We start from the raw sequence: 20,286 nt of genomic DNA, 5'->3' as shown, positions 1-20,286 counted from the left end.
TGAACTCCCTTTACCACTTAAACACACTCATTCTATTCTTAACATCTTTGCTGTAAACCTTCTTGATTTGTGAAAATATTTTGATAGGTGTTATTCCTTCTGCAAGTAGGAAGCAAATCAGAGCTTGCACTTGGCAGGATTTCCTACCGACATCTTTCATGCATGTGGACACTACAACATGAGTTTGCATGATACTGTTTTTGGGTGATGCTTATTATGTTCAGGGGCTCCCCCCCCCCCCCCCCCCCCTCCTTTACCGCTCTGTGTTGCCAACTGTTAAAAAAAAAGAAAAGAAATTAAAAAAAAAAACACTGCTCATTCTGGTCACAGTACACTTACTTTCTCAATATGATAATGTACAGTCAGAGAATCTGTGCTAACTTACATTTACAACATATTTCTCTCTTTGAAAGTTCTTTACAGTTGTTTTTCAATAAATGTAGTATGCAATGGAGAACAGCAATTTCCATCAAAGCTGCACAGAGATTGGCATCAACCAAAGTAGGAAAACCTACATTTTTTCACTTTAGAAGTGTTCAGGTATTTTCCTTGATTGTGTTATTTTATTGCTTACTTTCATTGCTTTGGTAGTTGTTAACTTTTTTACTTTTGTGTGGATTGAGCAGATCTACAGTTGTCCATAATTTTATGCTTACAGGTGAGATAAAAGACATTTCACCCAGATAAGTGGCTAGAGTTTCCTTGATGCTTGATGAAAGCAGATACAGCCAGGGAAAAAATGGTATATACTGAACACAACAACTGTGGAAGTGTGGATGAAAAAGAAAAATTTCCTCGAGAACAATGAGAAACTTGTAAAACTGGCCCCAAAAAAATAACCTACACACATCGACAGACATTTTCCGTCAAATGAAAGACTTGGTTGTTAAACTGTCAGCTGTTATTATGGGGAGGAGATTGTTCAAAGCTTATTTAAAAACTTGTCCAAGGAAATGCCAGAAGATTACATCTACAATGAAAAATAAGACTTCATTGGGCCAAGGAACTTCATAAATAGGACTGATGATGACTAGGCAAAGAGCTATGTAATTAAGATTATTTGAGAAAACATATTTTCCTTCGCTGTTCATTGTGGTAACCTGTTTATGCACATGAGATTTTCATTTTGCAGTAGGCACTTTATTAAAACTTAATCATTTATTTATAAATTCAAAATTTTGTAGTCATGTTCCAAATTCAGAGATTAATCTGGCATCACCATAATGTAGGAAAACTGTACATCTGAAGAAGAACGGGATAAGCATTCAGTCCGGAGTGTATTCGACTTTGTGAAACATCAAACACTAGTAATGTTGTGGAGTGTGATACCTGTTAAAGGAACTAGCTCATGTTAATTTTGCAGAGAATAACAAAATGGTTTTGGTATTTAATGGCTAATGGCTCTTAGTACACTTGCTAGTAGTCAGTATCCATCAAATGTTCCAGCTTTCTTTATAAGCCCTTGAGCGGAATTTCCATCTGATGTTATTGATGATAGCTGTTTTTAAATATGGGTGGATGTAAGAGCATAGCCATAATAAAGAGAGAGAACCAAATGGTATCCAATTGCAGTATTAGTGACAAACTTATGGAATCCAGTACAAAAGTTAAGCATTTGGTGTTAATACCAAGAAGCAACTGGGTGAACATGTAAACTTATTAGTAGACAAGGTGAAAGAAAGATAGATATTTTGGATGAATTCTGATAAAGAGTAGTGCATTTGTAAAGAAAATATCGTACAAGATGTTAGTGAAACCAACTCTAAAATACTGCTCCAGCATTTGGAACCCATCTCAAGTAGGCATGACAGCAGACATTGAATGAATTAAGAGATGGGCGTTTAGGGTCATAACAAAGTAGTATAACTCATCTCTCCCATAGCGATACTGTGGCCAAAGTTGGGGGTGTGGTGGGCAGGATGTCGTTGATAGGACCTAGCTTAAAAGTTGCACTCTGTGGTTTCCACATCCCTGTTTAAACTTAGCTAACAAGCGTGTTGTCTCAGTAGCGCTTTCACCTGTGCCAGTCCCCATGATGAAGTAATTGTAAAATCTGTGGCCAGGTTGGCATACTGTGTATCTGCCTCAGTGACTATTAGGGGGACATCATTGATAACTGCTAGATGGTGGTAGATAAAACAACAGATTTGTAACTCTTGTTTTTTTTACTTTCGAAATGAGTGTGGCCCACCTGTGAAGAACACAGTGCATCATTTGTCTCAGGGTTGGCTTGCAGTGCATGTCTGCAGCAATTTGGGCATTTGTTATGGGAAATCCATCAAATGTCTATCTCCTTTCTGTATTTATGGGAAACGTAAGATGTTCTGCTATTTAAAGGCAGGGTCAGGTCCCGTGTGTATTGCATTGATGCCTTGTATTTAATTTTTAATATCTGCACAGGCATGACAATGCCTCTACTCTACATTATTGATGCGGGCACATCGCAGGCTGATAGTGGCTTGATAACATCCAGTGAAGAGAACCCTGTGGGAAGAACAGAACTCGACATGCAAGTCAAGCAGGAAGCAATGCATCCAAACCCATGTAGAGGCTTGCACAGCAGTAAACTCAGCATGCAACTTGCATGGGTGACTAACGCGTAACCACACAACAACAAAACTCAGCGTGAAGCACGAGGCAAGGTAAGTAAACACTTCATCAGTAGGTCTGCCTGTACTACATGACGCATGTGCCCTCCATGGCAGGTTTCAGAAGAACTCCACTGTTCTACTTATGCCAGATCATCTGCATTCATTGCAGTGTCCGTTAGCAGGGATACTAAATCCTTCCCCCCGGAGTCACATAGGGCCTAAAATAGCTGTGCTTGGGCCGTGACATCTGGTGTGGAACCAGAGAGGGCACAGGAGAAAGCAACAGCAGACCTATCACCGAAGTTCAGTGGCTCCGCTGGAAAGGTGGAAGGACATGGAGGATGTGTGCGGCAACAGCAAGTCTGCCTGTGACAGTGGGCAGGAGGCCACCTCCATTGGCAGTGGGGAGTCGGGCAGGAAGCAGTAGGAGAAGGAGGCAGAGCGAAATCTGTGTGCTCCATTTTGGCAGGTGAAAGTGGGAGCCTCTCTGGGTTCAAGGCTGCAAGCAAAAGGGCAGCATCAAAGGGTGCAGGAGGGAGGCAATGGGGTGACCGGTCTGTCCAAGTGGGAGCCCACCCCTGCAACAATGTCATGATCAACTCTGCTGCTCAGCTGACCAAAAGGCTTCAGCAGTGGTGCCCTAATAGGACGTGAAAGCTGCTGCTTTGTATGATGTGTCAGCTGCTCTCCACCAACAACTACCACAAACAACTATTGACCTTTGTGGCCCACCATGACACTGGCACCCATCCCTGCTGCCAGCCTAAAGACTGGATCCAACTGGCAGCCCCGGGAGGAAAACACGGTGGGGCACATTGGTCCATGGCATCTGACTAAGGGCGGCACCCATGCAAACATTCTGCCGGACTGTACCCTCTGACTGGTTTTGCAGGGTACATAGCCAGAAAATTCGACAATTCATCGTTGTATAAAGAGGCACACATGGACTTCTTAATTTGGGTCTTGAATCTACATACGAAGTGCTCCACCTGCGAGTTAGAAGCAGTGGTAATCACATTCTGGATACCATTGTGGACACAAAAGTCTTCAAACACCCATGACACCAATTGCCCAATGTTATTGAACGTGAGGATCCTAGGGACCTTTGAGTGGCATAAATAATTGACACTCTACAAATAGTGGCAATCAATGATGTGGAGGTCAGCTTGGCACGTACAGGAAATTTGACAATGTGTCAACCACCAACTACCACATACTGCCCAAAAATGGACCAGCGAAATTGATGTGCACTCTGGCCCAAAGTTGCTCCAGGACTGCCCAAGGAGAGAACTGGCACAGCTATGCAGCCTGGTTCTGTGCACAGACCCTGCAAGTCTGCACTTGATGTTTGATGTGACGATCGATCACCAGCCAGTAGATGTAACATTGTGCCAATGCCTTCACACTGGTCATACCCCAGTGCATCACATGCAGCAGCTGGAGTGTGAGAGGACGCAGTGCTGGGTTCTTACCAGCTGACAGCATTTCTTCTCTATGGCAAACATGAGGAGCCCCTGGACAATGTTGAGCCAATCGCTAGGAGGAAAGACGTATGCCATGCCTGAGCTCCACCAGAAGAGAAGTGCTCCAGCCAACCCAACTGGACACCCAAAACAATTTTCCACACAAGCAGTCAGTAACAGCAGCTGTCACAACTTAGCATGCCCTTAATAGAAAATGTGACAGGGCTTGCTGCAACGCATCATTCAATGTGAACACAAGAGTCACCTGCTGACCAAACTCTGGATTGGGCCCATCAGAAGCCACAATACCGCATCAGCATTGGCATGCTGGGTGGTGAGGTTGTAAGGAATTTCATCACGATATTTACTGAGGAAGGGGCCCAATACTGCAGTCTGTGGGCACTCCTAACCAACAGCTTGGTATGTGACCGAGCGAGGTGATGCAACGGTTCAAACCCGCGTCTGGCCATCCCGATTTAGATTTTCCATAGGTTTGTTTATAAATAACTCATCTGCTACCAGTCACAGTTTTCTTTATTTTATTTTCCGCACAACACGTTTTGGGAAATGATTCACATTTACAAGTGCATTTTTTTGTGTTTGTTATGCCATTTCTATATGATGTTGTTGATGTGTGAGAGTCTGCTTCATTTTGTTGACTTTTAAAGTTTCCTTATGGCCAATTTGTGCAGAGTCTCACACACACTAAACATCACACACAACTTGTTGTACACTTTTAAACATTGAAAAAATGTTATCAATGTTTAAAAATGTACAAGAAGCTGTGTGTGATGTTTAGGGTGTGTGAGACTCTGCAGAAATGGACCATAAGGAAACTTAAAGTCAATGAAATGAAGCAGACTCTCACACATCGATAATATCACATAGAAATGGCATAACAAACAGAAAAAAATTCACTTGTAAATTTGAATCATTTCCCGAAACGTGTCATGTGAAAAATAAAATAAAGAAAATAGTGACTGGTAGCAGATGAGTTATTTATAAATGAACCTATTGTTTTCACAGTCACAGGCTTTCAGAACCATTTATATTGGATCAAATAAAATTAGGTTTTCCATGATTTCCCTAAGTCGCTTCAGGCAAATGCCATGATGGTTCCTTTCAAAGGGCACAGCTGACTTCCTTCCCCAACCTTCCCTCATCCAATGGGACCAATGACCTCACTGATTGATCCCCTCCCCCAAATCAACCAACCAACCAACCAACCAACCAACCAACCAACCAACCTTGGTACATGGGCCATATTAGAAAATCAATGGCTTGTGGTCAGTGATGAGGAGGAATGTGATCTCAAAGCATTTTCATTGTGTAAGCAATGGGCTATTCAATGCCATCTGGGTTCCAATGGACAGGACAGGACAGGACAGCACAGCACCAATGCTGTACTGGGATATGTCCCAGGACAGCCTTAATGGTTTACTCAGCATAAAGGAAGCCAGACAGGGAGCTGAGCATTAACTCTGTTTGAGAGACTGAAGAGCCCATTGACAATCTGCAGACAAGACAAACTTAACGCCCTTTTGGTGAAACCAGTTAAGATCCTGGCAGATTGGTGTGGCCCAGAGAATGAACTGAGCATAGTACAAAATCTCACCCAAAAAAGACTGGAGCCGTTCAGGTTCTTGAGCACTGGCAGGTTGATGATGGCTTTGATGTGACCATCTGTAGAGCTGAAACCATCCTTACTAAGCACAACTCAAGAAATGCTCCTTTGGGGAGAAAACACTGCACTTTTTCAGTTTGAAATGAAGGCCATTCTCCAGGAGGCATTGGAAAACTGGACTGAGGGTGTTGTAAATTCTCCTCCTTAGTAGGGACCGTGAACCAGATGTCATGAAGGTAACTGACACAATAAGGTGTCTTGAATCAACTGCTCCAAATAACATTGGTAAATTCCCGGCAAAGAAGAGATCCCAAAAGGCAAGTAATTAAACTGATAAATTTTTGATACTTGGAAATTACTGACTGCCCCCCCCCCTTTCCCCCCCCTTTTCCCCCCCTCCACACGCACCCCCACCCTCACCACCACCGGCAACTTCACAAAAAGCTGTCTGCTGTGGAATGGGATATGAATCCATTAAACATTGTGTATAGACCATCACTTTAAAATTGCCACAAAGGCGCATGGCACTGTCAGTCATCTGAATTGCCACCAAAGAGGTGGCCCACTGACTTGTTGAAATAGGAGAAATGACTCCTTGATCCTGCCAGTGCTGTAACTCTGTCTTTACCATGTCACCCATGGTGAAGGGAATATACCATGGGTGACAAAATTTAGGTATCACTGACAGCATAAGAGAAACATTTACCTTGAGAAGTTTTCTGCCCAGCCCAAAGTATTCTCGAACAGCAGGCTGTGTAATTGCAGTAAGAAGTCCAAATCATGAAAAGGAACAGACTGAGACACAAAATGCACTTCATCAATGATCTGGAAGCCAAAAACAGAAACAACATCAAGCCCAAAAATATTTTGAGTCAGCAGTGAAATGACCACTACAAATTTAAGTTTGTGTTCCACATTCTTGTAACGTGTGGAGATGGAGAATTGTCCCCACAAGGGTATGCATTTTTTACTATAAGACACAGCCTGCTGTAGCAGCTGTTGCAACTCCAGGCACCCCAACAGCCTGTGATGTATCCAAATTAATGAGGCTGACCGATGCTCCCATGCCTATCTGAAATTTGACCAGTCGCCCATCCACTGTCTCTGTCAGCAAAATACAGTGGGGTGACAGCCACAGAGTCCAAGGAAAGGACTTGGGTGTCTGACTACTGATTCATATCCCACCGACTGCCACAAACAGTCGTCAAATGTTCTATCTGACTACTGTGTATTTCACATGTGGCCTCCATGTGCGGGCAGTCTCGGCAAACAGGCAAGAAATGACGATGGGGGCAGGACAGCTGGGTCACCCAATCAGTGGAAGAATAGTGCTAGGGACCTGAAAACTGCTGTGTGGGTACACTGTGGGGCACCTGGAGCTGTTTACCATGCACACCTAATTTTGCCACCTGCCAGTTATCAGAAAAGACATCCCATGCTGCTGCCATTAGCTTGTGCAATTCCACAGTTCATGCGATAGTAACCAGAAAAGGTTTGGACAAGGTCACTGTCCTAGCCTGAACCTCAGGATCAGGAGCTAACTGGACAATGTCACCCCAAATTAATGAGTCTGCATAAGAGGTAGCGTATTTGAGACACTCAACACAACATTTGTGCAAGAGGCTCTGTAAATCAGTGATCCAGGCCGTATATGCCTTTCCGGACACTTGTGGTGTTGGTTTAACTGTAACCGTGCTGTCAGCATGTGGGTTTGATGACAGAAATACTGCGTAAGCAACCAACAAAGGTTTGTCAAAGGGGAATTTCTCAGTCTCAGTGGCGATCTTCAAATTTTGAACAACTTCATATGAACCTGTGCTGCTGTACAACAATGGGGTGGCCATATCTACTGGATCAATGCAAGCCTCACCTGGCAGTGCAGCAAGAACCAGCACAGGTAATTCTCCCACCTTTCCATAGACTTATCAAAAGCAGCAAACAGCCTTGGGGGCAGTGAGAGCAGAGAAGAGAACTGCCCAACAGGCACCATGCCCTCTGCTAGACAAGGCAAGGTTGTGAAGCAGGTCTGCATTGTGGTGTATCAGTGCCCACATTTACTCCTGTTCCTGATGCTCCTCCTCCTCCTTCTCCTCCTCCTCTTCTTCCTCCCACCTCCCCTAACAACTAACTACACGACAGCAATGCTCAGCATGAAGTGCAAGGTGAGGTCCATGGTGGTTGAGCTCAGGGTGAGCACTGGCCTGCTCTGTGTACTGCTGCTTGCAAGTAAAACTTCCGTCAGTGGATCTGTCCATATTGAGCGATGCATGCTGCCTCCATGGCATGTCTCCAAACTGCTCCGGTGCTCTACCCATGCCAGCTCATCTGCCTCCATTGCTATGTCTGTTGGTGGGGATACAAAATAAATGCAAAATTGTTGGTGTGCAGGAAAAATGCCCAGTGTTTCGCATTGTGCTGTTCATTCTGGTAGACCGTGTAGTGTGGTCCAAATAGTGCTACCAATGGTGTATGGTCCATGATGAAAGTTAATTTTGCCCTGAATAAAAATACCTGGAACTTCTTAATTGCATATGCAATTCCTAATGCCTCCTTTTCAGTCTGTGAGTAATTCTTTTGTGCAAATGTTTTTGATGTATAGTTCTTGTGATGATTAGGTCATCTAGATAGTTACAGCAAATAGGGTTGGGCATGGTTAGCTGTTCTGGGGCCCTCTGTAAGATTGCAGGAGAGATAGATATCGCAAAAGGGGAGTATTTGTATTTGTACAACCTGAAGGGAGTGTTGATAACTACAATGTCCTGTCTCCTCATCTAATGGTGTTTCCAAATACGCATTGCAAGAGCGATCTTAGAAAAATATTCTCTTTCAGCAAGATTTGTGATGAGGTTTTCTGGATGTGGTATGCAGTGAGTTTCTACTGGTGTCTGGGCCTCTATAGTTGATTTTAAGTCTCTGCATAGCCAGAGGGAGCAATTGGGTTTCTTTATTACTTCCAGAGGTGTTGACCAAGTGCTCATTTCAACTGGTTTCACCCCAACATCTTGGAGTAGACAGAATTCCTACTTAACAGCTATGACCATGAGGAGATATGAGATTCAAAATTTGTGGCACATCCCTTGCTGGGTTTGAAATGGAGAAGCCAAACAACAACAAGTCATCCACGGTGATAATGTTTCTGGCAGAGTGGCTGTCGACAACATACAACAGTATTGATTCTGTGACTTTCTTGTAGGCAGTGGCCATTGTGAATTGGCCCTGAATCTGAACCTTCACCATATGTTACTAATTCTGGGGAATATGGGCGAGTGTTCATTTAGAAACAGGTGTCATTGGAATAATTGTGAGTTTTATAAATAACTTGTTGGGTAAAGGATTGCCTGGGGAAACTACTGCCTGTACTTTATGCACAGCTGCTGGATGCATGGGAGGAACTGAATTTGATCATCCTGACTGTTTATGGCAGAGGTGGAGATGCCTAGCTTTTCTACAGTGGGTGCAGTGTGCCCAGCAATCTGGACACACTACACGCGGATGTGCAGTGAAGCAGTCTGAGCATGATGAAAGTCTATGCTGCATATGTTAATGGGGTACAACTGACTTTTCAGAGGCCATTGATATATCTGATATTGATGTAACACAACACTGTCGTTTTGAAACTGGTTTACGGATATTTCACATCCCTATTTGCATTTGGGCCATAAGGCATACATATTTTGCCTATGCAATTTTGAAAGAGTGCAATTGCCAAACTATCTTCCAATGATTAGTTTCTGAGCTAATTTGCATACTTCCCGTTTGGAAGCCAATTGGACACCTATGTCTCTGGAGTCTGTATATAAGGTCACCAATCACATTGGTGTCTTAACCCTTATAAATCAGCTACCCAGAAGTGATATGACTGACAAGGTTGTGTGTAGGAGTGATGATGTTACCACATGGAATCTTAGTGAATAATAATTTGAAAATAAAGTGCACATTTCTTCAAATTTGAGAGCAATAGGATTCAAGAGAGTAGCCGACTTCTTAAGTAAGAAAAACATCTCCGGAGAAGCCCAAGACAAGAATAGTGGCTATTGGAAACTGTCATCTGCGACTTGAAAGGCAGTGAAGTGCTGTTGCAGCCACTGTAAGTAAGTATCCCTCTCCGTCGCTGATACATGACGGAAATGTGGGTGGGTGGGAATTGACCTCTGCCTGTACTGGGTTGGTACCACGTATCTGCGGTTAATCCTTCAGGAGCTGAATTTTGTTGATGAAGCAACTCACTTTGGTGCTGATGTTGTTACTGTTGTCGAAACTGCTGTTGCAGTTGTTGCAGCTGTTGCTGCTTACAAGAAGTTTCACGGGATTTTATTCCACAGTACTATGCTAACCTTTTACCTTGTTGCCAGTTATTATTACCAAAATTTGATTGAATGCCAGAAATGACTCAAATGGAATAATCAGTCTGCAGCTGTCAACAGCATATCACCGATTGCAAATAGAGAAAACAAACAACAAGGAATGAGGCAAGTGGAGATGGCTCTACGGATAAATTCTGTCAAGTAATTCAGAGAGGGAAAACCTGAGACATAGCAAAAGTAGAGACCAAGAACTAACAGTGTGATACTACAGTGACATGATAGCAACTGAGTCCCGTGTTGTGCTGAGGTGGAACTTATAGGACAGCTGTGAGCTCTAATTGTGCATTGGAATGGTGTGTGGTGCCAATCATGTTCGTTATTACATCATTGATTGTTCATGTGTAAGTCAACTCTTGTAGCTTCTTTTTCCACCAGTGTGTGTGTGTGTGTGTGTGTGTGTGTGTGTGTGTGTGTGTCTCATCAGTAATTGCTGTTAACCTTTTGTGCATTCTGCTGTGTCTTGCTCTCCTTCCATCTGTGCCAATGATTTGCTTGTGTGAGGTTACACTCACTTTCATGTAGCTCAGTATTGTCACACTGATCATGCTTTTTCTGGAGATGATTTTTATCTTTTTCAGGTATGTGAAACCAGGTGATGTGGTGCAACAGTTTGATAACATATGTGAAGTTCAGAGTGACAAAGCATCTGTGACAATAACAAGTCGTTATGATGGCAAAATTTCAAAACTGTATTATAATGTCGACGACACTGCAATGGTTGGAAAACCACTTGTCGATATTGAAGCAGAAGAAGCAGAAGGAACAGGTATATTAATCAGCACATTCTTTTAAATGCCAGCATAGTAGCTCAATGTGTAATGCACTTTAGTCTACTTTGTTTCCAATTTAAGGTTGGTGTGAATGTAGTGTGTGCTGGAACAATATTGGAAAAATAATTTTTTTACAATTAGTCAATTTTTTGCTCGCAGGAAAGAACTATAATGTGTTCTTGTGCAGTTATAAATAGTTTTACATTGTGTTTACCATAGAAATCTGTTGTTTGTTGTGTAATGTTTCTATTGTGTAGGAGAGACTCCCACTAAATTATAATGTTGTAGCATTGTTTATATATTATTGTTTATTTCTACTTTTATGGTCCTAAGTTCTTATCCAATAAATGACTCACTGTTAAAAAAGTTAAATTTCATCTCTTATGCTGTAATTAATTAATTCAGGATTTTATATGTAATCCAACATACTGATAAAAACTGTGCATCAGTGGTCAGTTAATCCACATTCCACTCATTTTCAGTGTACTGTTTTCATGTTTTTTGTGTTTCATATTAATTCACTATCTTGTACACTGTGTATTTTGCATGATTGGCTAACAGATTCACAATTGCCTGACAGAATTTAATTGTCCACTACATTGTGTATGACATTATATTGTAAATAGACTGATAAGATAAGGTTCTTTGTAGAGTCAGTGGCGGAAGGACAACATGGCGAATACTAACCAGAAGATGGGGTAGGTTGATAGGACTTAAGACATTAGGGCAGGGCCGGCCAGAAATTCTGCATGCGTGTGGTGCTCCTGCACATGTGCAACTTCCGGGTCACAGCATGCACGCCACAGCCATCAGCGTTCATGTAGTGCATATTTCTATGCACAAATGTCACTTTATCCACTTGGTGGGATACTCTGTACCGGCGCATTCTAGTGCTCTTTCTACAGCTTGCAAGCCAACCATGGGAAGGTATCTCACGTATTAAACATTTAAAATACTGTCACAGTCTACTCATTGAGACATCTACTTTTATGTTAACAGTTTAACCCAGTAAGACAAGTATTACAGTTAACAACTGTGGGTTTTTATTAAGGCAGCTTGACAGATGGCTCGTAAATATGCGTAATGTTTTTGATCTAGTATTTAAGAAAGAGAGCACTTAGCATCTTCCATGATTTCAAATAACATTAAACTAATGCAAGGTTTCCTATAACTAATTCTCGGTGCCCTCAGTTACGCCCACATAATTTCTGCCTCACACTCCTCTGAACAGAATGATAACCGCAGACCTCTCAATGATCACCTGTTATTTCAATACCATTATTGCTATATCTTTCATCAGTTCTGTCTGAAATCTGCATAATAACCGACAATTAGATGAATGTTATGTTTTATCGACTTCAGCTGAGCATAGCCCTTCACACATTTTTTTAAAAAAAAAAAAAAAAAAAAAAAAAAAAAAAAAAAAAAAAAAAAAAAAAAAAAAAAGTAAGTATACATTGGAACAATTGGTTTAATGACCAATTTTCCTGATAATAATGTAACATGGAGCAGAATGAGGCAATAATGCACAGTTAGTAAACAATAATTTTTAATTATGAAGGGAATAAAGCCAAACACGTTTATCACTGGTCATGAGAAATGATGTTGTTAATATCGGGCAGAAAAGCACGGCTCATTGACAAATGCTAGCAGTTGCGAAGATTTTCATCACTTATGCTTGATCGAAACCTTGATTTATTCTTTTCATCACCGAGAAAAATCTTTTACAAACATATGTTGACCCGAACATGGCCATAACTCTTGCGGCTTCTCGGTGCAGGCATGGAAATTCTTGTTGTGAAAAATTTTCGTAGAATTCTTTTGTACTTCGCACTGCAAAGAACTTGTCCTTCAGTCTTGTATTGCACTGTAGGTTGATCAGTTCCATCTGTAGATCATTCGGAGCATCTTCAACTGACGACGAGAACGGTCGAGCAAACTTTTAACATCTGCAAATCGTGCTCGAAACTGTTCCTTAATTTTTACAGTTATTGACATGTATTCTTGAAATCTAGCACTTTCATGGACCAGTCCAAGAGTCGGGAAATGTGCAGTGTTTTTTGTCAATAGCTGGCTCTCCCAAAGTGCAAGCTTCCTTTCAAAGGCATTTACTTTTTCCAACATGTCAGAAGTTAAATTATTTTCACCTTGCAAACTGACATTCAGGCTGTTGATGTGAGACGCAATGTCCACGAGAAATGCAAGGTCTGATATCCAACAAGGATCTTCCAACATAGGTTCACTTTTTCCCTTCTCATGTAAGAATGTTACTACGACCAAACGTAAATCAAAAAATATTTTCAGCATTTTACCTCAACTGAGCCAGCGCACTTTGGTATAGTAAGGTATGTCGCTGTACTCCGCTCCTAATTCCTCCAAGAACCGTCGAAACTGTGTCTTTAGATAGTTTACAGTACTTACAACAATTTGCATGACGTTTGCTAATGTTACTGATTTTGCACAAAGCACCTCTCAATGCAGAATGCAGTGAATTCCATACAAGGTCTCGTCTGTGCGCCCTAGCTTTTTGCGCATCCGTGCTATGAGTCCTCTCTGATGGCCTTGCATTGATGGTGCTCCATCTGTGGTCATTGAGACTAATCAATTCCAGTCCATACTGACACCATCAATCGCTTGCTCTACAGCTTGGAGTAGTAGTCCCTTTCAAAGGTACTAAGTGCAAAATGTCCTCTGTTACACAAAGTGCGTTATCGACACGTCGTATGTACCAGTATATCACAACCTGGGCTGTATCTGTAAGATCTATTGTTTCATCGAGCGCAACAGAGAAAGCAACAAAGTCTTTAGCCTTATTTATTAGCTGCCTGTCCACATCGCCGGCCATAGCACTGATACGTCTTGTCACTGTTTGTTTGGATAGACTGATTTCTTGAAACCTGCTAACGTTCTGCAGCATCAATCAGACACCCTTTCACAAACTATCCTTCGGAAAAGGGTTTCCCAGATTGTGCAATTCTTAATGCGATTTTAAAACATTGTACAGCGTACAGTAAAATAGATATAAATGTAACACAAGAAACTAAGAGTTCAAGAAGTATCAGTTACTTTGACGTACAGTAAAATCGAGTTGATGTGTCTCATCCATTTTCTTAAGGACATTTAATTTTGCTTTCCGTTCTTCACTGTTGAGCACACTACACTCGTCTTTGTGATATGTATTGTAGTGTCTTTCAGTTGAAAACTTACGCTGGCCGCCTATTATTCGGTGGCACAGCAAACACTGTGAGTTTTCACCAACGGCTACAAAAAGGAATTGCAGTTCTCAGTCATTTTTAAACAACTGAGAACATAGATCTCCCATCCTTTGCTTTTTCACAGTACCTGCCATTTCTCAGTACTTCTCTGTTAAGGTTACGGTCACCAGGGGCAAACAAGACTGGGTATGTTGCACTCTTGCTGGTACCACATAAACAGGCAAGTGGAGCCCCTGCCATTCATTTAGGACACATGTCTAATAACAGATGTTGCTGTCGCACACATGCGCACATGTGCAGCACTTCTGCACGTCTGCACACTGTGCAGCGTTTGGCTGGCCCTGCATTAGGGTATAACTCCGATAGTTCCACAGGGAGCTGTAGAGGGCAAATATTGTAAGGGAAGAGAGAGAGTGGAATATATCTCAACAACTTGAGATATATTCCACTCTCTCTCTTCCCTTACAATATTTGCCCTCTACAGCTCCCTACTTTCAGATGAAGAGAGGAAATGGTGGTGTGCCACATCCAACCAGGTAAATTGATGCTCTCCACTACTACCCTCCCACCTCCAAAAGTTTTAGCACAAATGCTAACAAAACATTTAAATTACTTATACTTGTTAAGTATCTCCTCTTCAGTTTGATTTATTTTAGACTGTTCAAGCACTGCTGAAACATAGTAAGTTATGGTTAAGAACAAATAATGTTTAAGTGTCATTCTGAGATAATTAATTGTATTCATCCAATCTTTAATCCACATGTGATGTTATATAGATTCCATCATTAAGAACTACACTCATATCCATAAGTTGAAGATTCTGTGAGTGGCAGCATTGTGTCACAGTGATACGGGTATGAAGTGTACCAGAAAGCCAGCCATGGGCTGCAAGTATCTGCATCCTGTGTGATGTCTCTCCTCTGGGGCATACAGAAGTCAATACAAGTTGTAACACCCTCGAATGATGATACAGTATGCACAACTGTTCCTCTTATTGTGTGTCACACTGTCCAGCAGGGCTTGCAGTAATGTCTCTTATTTCTAAGCTAACACTTCCTTTAGGTTTGCGGTGGTCGTGGTGGCAGTCTCAGGGATTATGTCCCTTGGCCTGGAGCATCCCATGCATGTTCAGTTGGATTTAAATCTGCAGGACAAGCAGATCACCCTACAATCCTTATGTCCTCCTACTGCAGATATGTCTCCACCAGGACAGTTCTGTCTCCTCTTGCATTACCATCCACCAGGTGAAAGCCAGATCAATACGTACAGTGGAAAATTTCCATTTACTGTTGAAGGGTGCCATCTGTACAAACCCCATTGGACTCTCAGCCTTTTTCCACTGACTGAGGCTTGTCTCTAATCTCCAACAGGTCTTTCCATTTTTAATGCAATTCAGACATTTTTGACGTTTCATTCGGCTTCCTAGTGCCTTGAGTACTGTGTTCCAAATGCACACCACAGAGTCAGCGTTGCTATATTCTGGATCTGTGCCCACATAGACTGTTGCAGGGCTGTTAAATAGTCTTGCACTGCTGTGCCATGTAGTACAAATGTTTCAGTGTTTTCCAGCCAGAACTTAGTTCGCACAGCGTTTCCATGACACAATTACATTTGCTTTTCCAGTTATGTACCACCCCTGTCGCCGTCGCCGCCACCACCACCACCACCACCACCACCACCACCACCACCACTACTACTACTACTTTGATCTTAGTACACTGATACTAATCAGATAGAGATACAGACTCTGACAGGGGGATATCTCACAATGGAAAAGCCCTTATAGTAACGGAGCTGGAATCAGAAGTAATAGACAAGTATGTGGAACAGTTTTTGAAATACCATCTGTTTCATGCATAAAAACTATAAACAGAGGAAACTGCTGTTGGATTTTCTCAATATTTGAACAGGATATTGCAGAAATTAAGTCGACAATAAATGTAGATGTTCAATCAATTGGGGGAAGTAGCACACTCACTCTAGGATATGGTTAACTTTTGGAATCAAGAAATTTAAATACTAGAGTGAAGAGTACATTTGGCCAGGAAGGGAATATTTATGGGACATTGTGATGTTTGGGAGAGACAGATATGATTAAGAAGATTCCTCTAACTTTACAACAGATTACCACACTTGCCTTATATTCAGTTCCCTTCAGTTCTCTCAAGAATAGGTTTCACTTGACCTGAAATGTGTGACATATTGACACCAGGTTCTGGTCCAGAGAACCATGTAATAGCAACTGACCATCATGTTATCCTCTGCCAATAGAATCATTCGGATGCGATATGGATGGGTATGGAGTCACACACTGCTCTCTTAGCCATTGTCAGCTTTCCAAACCATGGAGACACTACTTCTCTTTCAAGTAACTCTTCAGCTGGTATAATGAGGTTGAGTACAATCCCGTCTCAGTCATCCCACCAAGGAAACGTCCCTGACAGTACTGAGAATTGAAACTAAGTCCTCTGCATAACACATCAGGCCCACTGACAGCTCAGGTGTGAGGCAGCCAGCTGTGTGACATACCTACTTCATTTCCCTACTCTTAACATTTTCTCTCTGCGTACCCTTTATCCTAACCCCTTTCCAATTATGTTCATGTTATTATGTCTCCAAAAGAATTATGGGCTCAAGAAAATGAAACCATTGCACATAATGTAATACTTCACAATCTTTTGGTGTTAATAATTATTGACACTGCTGTGTTTACTCCATCAATTATTTATCCAGGTGCAATGGTTTTCTGTGGTTTCCCAGTATTGCTAAATGTGAATATTAGAATAGATCTTCCTACATATCTATACCAGTTATATCTCCCTCCCCCGTATGACAGTCATACTAGTGCTAAATCTCTGATGGTTGTTGAAAGGAACAAGGAAAAAAGTTTATTGAATCATTTTAGTTGTTTCCTTTTATTTATTCTTTCTTGGCTCTGTATACAACTTGTGCAATGAAATGTTTTGATGTATAAAATCTCTGCAGGGAACCAAGATTTACACTTAGATATCTACATTTTGGAGGCAGTTCTCTACCAGCGACATTATTAGACTGAGGTTCAAGGCCAATTCAGGATTTGATATGACATTACCAATCTTCCACTCTTCCAAAATTAGTATTCTGGTATTTTTGGCAGTTAAATTTAATTAAAAAAACACAAAATCATGATAAAACTGATATACACAGAAAAAGAGCCATAAATGTTTCCTAGAAGTATAATCTTTAGTAATTTTTTTCTTACTGCAGGATGTAAAACCTTTGAAACTCTTTCCATTTCTAAATTAATACTGTTTTGTCTAGCGAAAGAAACTGAAGTTAGTCCTGAGACAACACAGAGTATCCCACTGCAGAGTGCTAAAAAGCCTGAAGCAGAGACTGACTCAGATGATGAGGTTGCACAGAAAGTAATAGATAAAGTGCTAGCAACCCCAGCAGTTCGTAGATTTGCAAGAGAATACCAGGTAGGTCAAGTATACAGAGATGTGATGTTGTAGACCTTTTGTGCATGTACTAAAAGTGAAATTATTTGTACAGGTTCCAATAGAATTAGTTTCTGGTACAGGTAAACATGGCAGAGTCTTAAAAGAGGACATCTTGGCTTATCACCAAAAATTACATCGAAAGCAACCTGAAGAAAGCAAAGAAATTTCTGGTGATAAACGAGTCCGCATAACTGGTATTCAAAAGGCCATGTTGAAGACTATGACAAAAGCAAATGTTAGTACAGTTTGTAATATGACTTTCTCAAATGTTCTGAGAATAAACTTAGTTTGTGTTACAAACTGAACACTTCCTTATATTTTTTCAGAATATTCCTCACTTTACTTACGCTGATGAAGTATCTGTTGCAAAACTTGTGGAACTACGTTCACAGATGAAAAGCATAAATGGTATAAGAATAACATATTTGCCATTCTTTGTCAAAGCAATATCAAAGTGTCTTTCAGAATACCAAATATTGAATTCATCCTTAGATGAAAACTTGGAACATATAGTTTATAAATCTCAGCACAACATTGGATTTGCTGTTGACAGTCCACAAGGACTTCAAGTTCCCAATATAAAAAATGTAGAAAAACTGAATGTTGTGGAAATAGCAAATGATATAAATAGACTTAAAAAATTGGGACTGGAAGGACGCTTACGACAGGAAGATCTTTCTGGAGGCACATTTACAGTCTCTAATATTGGCTCAGTAAGTATCAAAATAAAAGAAAAAAATGTGTTAGCTTTGTCATTTCTATATCTCTTGAATTGGTTAAATATGGGTATGGTAAAATTAGTTAAGCTCTTACGCTATACACATTAGAGCCCATGTTTACCAGATGTTTTTTCATGTTTTTGTGTGTACTACCACATCTGAAAATGTGAAGATGAACAAGTGCTTATAGCTCATAGGGATGCATTTTAGAGACTATGTTTAATAGACAGTTTTTCTTGTTTTGCTCCAAACTACCACCTCTGATAGTTTATTGATGGAATTCTGGTTCTGTGCAAGGTATGATGAATAAACATTTCAATCAAAGTCCAGCTTGCAAAGTATCAGAGTTCCATCAATAACAGAGTCTGAAATATACACACAGTAAACCAAACCAATGTAATGATTGGTGTGCAGTTCACTGATTTAATTACAACTGCCTCATACCATCCTTGGGCTGGCTTATTTGGAGGATTATGGCATAGTCTCATCAGAGGACACTTCTGATGATGAAATTCATCTTGGTACTGGAGCCACAGCAGTCGACAGTAAGGTTGCGCCGGCTGTGTGGTTTCTATAGTAGTTTTGGCTGGCACCATTACATGCCCACCCTTCCCCCTGTCCATCAACAGTGACTCCTGCAGGAGAATGAGTAGGTGGTTTGTGGTTCAGTGGTGCATCCACCATGGAAGGTGACACATTGAGATCCATGAGGTTGTCGTGGAAGGCTGAGATAGGACGAAGCTCAATGAAAGTTGCAGGAGCACCAAGGGTCTGAGGAAGAGAAGCAGGTGGCCACTGATCAGGATGGTGCAGGTGAAGTTGATTTCAGTGGCACCCCAGAAAGCCATGAGCAGATGCCACAGTATGCATCATAGATCTGTGGTGGTCAGAAACTGTGCCACAGATTTCTGACCATGACAGATCCAGGTTAGGTGGCATCCGAACTCTTTCACTCACAGTGGGACATCCATCCATAAGGAAGAGGCCTCAATGATGACATTCCAGTAGTGGGTGGAGCATGTGAAAGAGGATTTAGTTGAGGAAGTTGCCAGAAAACTGCAAGTCATGGAAGTTGAATGCCGTCCTGTTATTAGAAACAAAAGTACACTATCTGATCAGAAGTATCCGGGCAGCACGAAAGGACTCACCAGTTTGAAGAAAAGCGAGAAGTATTTTGTTACCAGTAGAGAAGCAGTAACAGAATGGATCAGTCAGTTAAGATGAAAGACTTCAAATGTGGACCAATCGTTGAATCTTTGGATGTCACCTAAGTGACAAATCCATCAGGGACATTTCAACCCTTCCAAAGACGCCCAAGGTGTCTGTTGGTGATGTGACTGTGAAGTGTAAAAGTGAAGGAACACCCAGAGCTAAACCAAGACCACATAGACGTCATGCTCTGATGGACTGGGACCAGGGGGGGGGGGGGGGGGGGACGGACGGACATGAATGAGCTCAGTGGAAGAAATTACTCGTGAGTTCCAAAGTGCTACCTGAATTTCGAGCAGATTCTCATAAACCACACACATTTGTAATTAATGCTAAGTGTTGCTTGAGGTGATGTAAAGAGTGAGGCCACTGGATAGTGGATAATGAAATGAGCTGTTTGTAGTGATGAATTATGCAATGCCTTATGGCAATCCAGTGGAAGGGTTTGTATTTTGTGAATGCCTGGAGAATGTTACCTGCCATTGTGTGTAGTGCCAGCAGGGGGGGGGGGGGGGGTTATGGAGAAGGTGGAGTTATGGGATCTAGGTGTTTTTCATGGTTAGGATGTGATGCCCATGTTGTGCTTAAGAAAGCACTAAATGTAGAAGGATATGAACACATTTTACAGCATTGTGTCATGCAGATGGTCAAGGAGCAGTTTGGAGATGATTGCTTTTTATTAGCATTACAATGCAACCTGTCATAATTCAGCATCTGTTAGGTTACTGTTTGTGGACAATAACGTTCCTGAAATGGACTGGCCTGCCACAGTCCTGACCTGAAATCAATGCAACACCTTTTGAATGAGTTAGAACTTTGACTTCGCTCTAGTCCCCAACGTCTGACATC

General features: G+C 41.5%; 1 protein-coding gene across 1 annotated transcript in view; it reads left to right on the top strand.

The window, feature by feature from the left end:
• Positions 1-20,286, top strand: part of LOC124722910 (lipoamide acyltransferase component of branched-chain alpha-keto acid dehydrogenase complex, mitochondrial) — a 96,265-nt gene that overhangs the window by 39,705 nt on the left and 36,274 nt on the right. Inside the window, exons 3-6 of the mRNA XM_047248057.1 lie at positions 10,621-10,808; positions 17,328-17,488; positions 17,562-17,744; positions 17,836-18,222. Of these exons, the coding sequence (XP_047104013.1) occupies positions 10,621-10,808; positions 17,328-17,488; positions 17,562-17,744; positions 17,836-18,222 (919 nt within the window). The remainder of the gene's footprint in view (positions 1-10,620; positions 10,809-17,327; positions 17,489-17,561; positions 17,745-17,835; positions 18,223-20,286) is intronic.

This window comes from Schistocerca piceifrons, chromosome X (genome assembly GCF_021461385.2).
Source record: "Schistocerca piceifrons isolate TAMUIC-IGC-003096 chromosome X, iqSchPice1.1, whole genome shotgun sequence".
NCBI classification, from domain to species: domain Eukaryota; kingdom Metazoa; phylum Arthropoda; class Insecta; order Orthoptera; family Acrididae; genus Schistocerca; species Schistocerca piceifrons.
This window is presented reverse-complemented; position numbering and strand designations above follow the sequence as displayed.